The sequence below is a fragment of the Folsomia candida genome, unplaced genomic scaffold (genome assembly GCF_002217175.1).
Source record: "Folsomia candida strain VU population unplaced genomic scaffold, ASM221717v1 Fcan01_Sc031, whole genome shotgun sequence".
Taxonomy (NCBI): Eukaryota; Metazoa; Arthropoda; class Collembola; order Entomobryomorpha; family Isotomidae; genus Folsomia; species Folsomia candida.
In genome coordinates, this window is record NW_019091223.1 from 1,677,407 (window position 1) to 1,682,014 (window position 4,608).

At 36.4% G+C, this 4,608-nt stretch overlaps 1 protein-coding gene across 1 annotated transcript; it reads left to right on the forward strand.

The window, feature by feature from the left end:
- The first annotated feature begins 2,831 nt into the window (after positions 1–2,831).
- On the forward strand, positions 2,832–3,362 carry LOC110860370. Its single transcript, XM_022109407.2, has 3 exons — positions 2,832–3,084; positions 3,157–3,204; positions 3,272–3,362. The coding sequence occupies exons 1-3, from the start codon at positions 2,880–2,882 to the stop codon at positions 3,337–3,339; spliced, it is 321 nt and encodes a 106-aa protein (XP_021965099.1). The 5' UTR covers positions 2,832–2,879; the 3' UTR covers positions 3,340–3,362.
- The last annotated feature ends 1,246 nt before the right edge of the window (positions 3,363–4,608 follow it).

The window sequence follows — 4,608 nt, forward strand, 5'->3', positions numbered from 1 at the left end:
CATTTGCTAGCCGTGGCGAGAGATGGGATTGGATTGCAATTTGCTCTATTCATGTCTGTTTCATTTCTCGTATATGCTTTGCTGACGAAATGCTCGTGGAAGGGATTTACAAACGCGTTAACTTTCTTGGCTATGTGCCTCTTGGAGTTGAGCGTGCCCAAATGTTATTACAGGTGAGACAATTTTACAACTTAAAAAAAAATATTGCACACATATTTTATACAAGATTTTATACAATTTTAGTTTACTTATAATGCGATCTCGCCAGTCGTATCGCTCGGATTTTGACGAAACCACGATAATTGTGTAGCCTAAGATAAATAATTAAACACGTGTTTCACGATTTTTCGTAATGCACAGTTTGAACTAATTTATGATGGAATCCGTAAGCGAAAACTCGCATTTTCACCGTGAAATTTTCTCGAGAGGGAAAAAAATACAAATTTTCGCTTACGGATTATATCATAATTTTGTTTAAACTGAGCATTACGAAAAATCCTTAAAAACGTGTTCAATTATTTATCTAAGGCTACACAATTCTTGTGGCTTCGTTAAAATCGGAGCGAGATTGCTGGGGTCATCGCATTGTTAAATTAACAACGATAGATTTTGAGGTAAATTTGAATATTTAAAAACTTTTTGTTTCAAGTAAACTCTCCGACAACCGCTTCTCGCGATTACTTTTGGCGTTTTGGTTTTGTGCGATGTTCGTCATCAGCGCTGACCTTAAAACGGCTTTCATCTCCAATCTGACCAAACCCGAGCTAAGTCATCCTCCAGCAGATTTTGAGCAACTTTACGATGCCAAAGAGTACAAAATTGGTTTTGCCTCGATGAACAGTACGGCTGAAGGGCGTTCCTTCATCTCCCTGGCAGCCGAGGGAAACGAGATAATTTCCCACCTCAACACGCGGGTCTTTAAGGATTTCCCTAATTTCGACGTTCGTTAAATTATGTCTACAAAGTTTAAATTTTTAATGAATTAATTCCTTTCCCATATTTACACTCTTGGAAGTAGAGTTATGATTATAGTCATACCTGTTCAAATTTTTTTCCTTCATCAAAAATTCATTCATTTCGGAAATCAATTTGAATTATTCATTCATTATTTAGTCATTCAATGAATCATTCGTTCATTTATTCGTCTCATGTATTTAACATAGGACAAAAAATAAATGAATAAAAAACGCACTCATTCATTTTGAAATGTTGAATTATTCATTATTATTTATTCGTTGAATGAATTATTCACTCATTCATTCTTCATTTCGTAATAATTAAATGAGCGTGGACAGGTATGATCATAATCAGAAAATAAAGGTATTTGTATGTCCCTAACGCCATGGTTACAAATTGTGGACTACTGGTAATAATTTATTTATAAATACCTCACTAATTTCTTATAAATTGTCACCAAATGAAATCCCTCATAACTAGTCTCTGATAAATTTATAACTACGGCGGTCAAGTTAATTAATCGTCACCCTATTTGTGAGATTGCACTCTAAGAACCCCGGTAACGAAGTTATTACCAGGCGGAGTATCTATGTTACTCTACCGCATGGTAATTTATGTATTATCAAGTGGTAGACATTTTGTTAACAAACCGGTAATAACCCCAGTCGCGAAAATTGAAAATATTACCAGTTCGTAACTAATTTACTACCACTCATTAATAAATAAATTACCATGCGGTAGAGTCACATAGATACTCCGCCTGGTAATAACTTAGTTACCGGGGTTCTTAGAGTGAGTACAATTTTCTTTCAATATGATAATATTTTTATAGGAGGAGTGCTTAAGGGTTACTCAGAAAGGCCGTCACGTGTGCATGGGTTCCCTCCATGGCCTCATACCCGAAGCGATTGAGGAGCTGGTGACTGACCGAGGGAAGAAACTGTTTCGTCTAGCAAAAACGCCCTTCATTTCTTTCCACACTGTTGGCTTCGTTAGTAAGAAGATGCCCCACATTGTGCCCACGTACAACTGGATTCTCCTCAAATATATGGAGTCTGGGCTGATGGATTACCTTTGGGAGAGTTACAACGAGCAGAAGAAATCCTTGGGGATAAAAGTGGCCAAAGAGAGAGCGGCCAAAAGACAGCTATATCTTGTAGAGATGGAGTCCGAACCTGAAAGAGGTCACGAGATTTACGTCAGCACAATATCTGTCGGGGTCTTCGGCCTTCTGGCCGCAGTAATTTTTACAGGGGAAAAATTTATGGTTGGGGCAAATTGTAAGAAAGTTTGGTTAAAGTGTAAGAAATTATTTGAAGGAAAATAAACTTTTGTCGTGCAGTATAAATTATTTTTTTGGTAAGTATGTACCAGCCCACTTTTAACTATATAGTTTCGGCTGTTGGTTTAAAATAGGTAGGCCATGACACAATAGACATACGTTTTATTTTCATATATGCACAAGCACCCTGGTAGGACGGGCTTATTCGCTAGTTAATTGTAAAAGTAGGTATTTCCATTGCGTCTTTCCGTTTTTTTTAATACGCCACTAGTAAACATAATGTGTATTAAAGAATAAATGCGTACATACATCACAAACTTTCATCCCTCCCTGTCTAAACCACTTCGTAGCAGTTGAAATAAATTATTTAGTTTAATTACAAGCCATTGATTTCTGCACCGCACTTTCAATAAAAATTTAAATCCTTTTCCTGGCTCTCTCGCCAATTAATCATGTATCTCCCGCAAGGTTATGTACTATCCCATTGGAGGACTTATCAATTACCCAGTTGCAGATAATCGAACCACTTTGAGGACGTTTAAATCCATTTCTCAGTCTGACTTCCCTACATATAAGTATCGACAACATTCCAGTAAGGGTGCCAATTTGACATTCCTCAGCTTTAGCTAAAGAGTGGATAATGAATAAATTCATTGTATCCATATTTCTAATTCTTGGCGTGTTTGCCTTATCCATGGGCGCACCCACTTTCACTAATAGGCAGGGTGACGAGTTACCTGACAAGGGATCGGGTTCCCTAATCGAAATGGAAATCAACAACTCAGTTCTTAAATTCCTTCCTGATCAAAACAAAAAAATTCCATCTAGGGAAAAACGAGCTCCACGTATGTACTTAAATTGAAAATTGTTACCCATATTTTCCATAAAAGTATACCTTTAACTGACCATTTTCGTAGTTCATCAAACAAAACACTACTGGGCCAGGGAACGGAGTGATAACACAAGTAAAATATTTTATTTAATCCAACCACATTCGTACTAAAATATTTTAATTACACGGATTGTTTAAAGGTGATGGCGGCGAGAAAGTATTTAATCGCCGCAGTGGACTAAATCTCAAGTATCGCCTTCATCCTTGAGAGCAACATTTGCAAAAAAAAAATTAACATTAGTCAGTAGAAACCAAGCGTTTTTGAACGTCAGTTAGTAGATCTTTACCATACATAACTTATTGGCCCATAGATAAGATCCAGATTAATTCAGTTAGAGCTTGTACTCTAAATAAATTATTTAAGTCCGTATTCAGCAAATGATTCAGTTGATTCATCCCTACGAAAATGTAATTTCCCCCAACAAAAATTAGTAATTTATCAAATCATGAAATGTTTAATGAGTGTAATTTTTTTATTACGAAAATATAAAACCACCCAACCAGATCATTGAAATTTTAATAATAAATTGGCTTGCTTTGAATAGCGTATTATTAAGTTCTTTCTTACTACTAATTTTTTAAATAAAATTGCCCTCCAGTTCCATATTGATTGCATAATTACACCTGATAGCAACGAATCAGAGGTCGACGCCGCCGATCTCACGCCGCCGTGCCGCCATACGCCGACGATCTTCCCGCGCCGCCGCCGTTGAAAAATTTAATTTCCTATTCCTTTAACATTGCTACGCCGCGCCGCGCCGCCGACGCCGCCGAAAAATCACCAAAAACTGGCGCCGCCGCCGCCGAAAATTTGTCGGCGTCGACCTCTGCAACGAATTAATATTTTTAACGAGTTTCCAATTTTCGAATTTTTTGACGAAAATCACAAGAAATCCACTTTTTAACATTGGTCGGTATACGGAAAATTACAAAATTTGTGAAGACAAATATCTAAAACAAAATCCACTTTCCATCATCGAGTTTTCCACAAAATACCGAAGGAATATAATTTTTTTAAATAAATTTGTTGTCAATGAAATTTACACACATTTGTGTATTTCGTCAACAGAAAATAAAATTATTACACAAATGTGTGTACTTCGTCGTTCGGAGGTATGTAAATAGTATATGGACACCATGATGTATACACTCACAGAAAAATCGACACCAAATTGACTTCATTGTCTACATATATATATGACTCTACCGGTTTGGTGTCAAATTGACACAGATTTTCTCCCTCACGTAGCAATTTTCATATTTAAAATGCAAATCTTGGTGGTGGTGCCAAATGGCCAAATATGGAAACCCTGGATCGAAACAAAGTGCAGAGGAATTTAGCTACAAAGCCTCAGTAAGACTTACAATTTACAAACAATGCAGTATAATTATAACACAGTAAAAATTATGTTATGAAAATTGCCACAATTTTTTTCAATAAAATTTTCCCAATTAATCCACGCACAAAAGTTTATCA

Coding starts and splice junctions, on each gene's coding strand:
- LOC110860370 (XM_022109407.2), top strand. CDS start 2,880: ATGAATAAATTCATTGTATCCATATTTCTAATTCTTGGCGTGTTTGCC. Junction 3,085..3,156: donor TAGGGAAAAACGAGCTCCAC/GTATGTACTTAA, acceptor CCATTTTCGTAG/TTCATCAAACAAAACACTAC. Junction 3,205..3,271: donor GGAACGGAGTGATAACACAA/GTAAAATATTTT, acceptor GATTGTTTAAAG/GTGATGGCGGCGAGAAAGTA.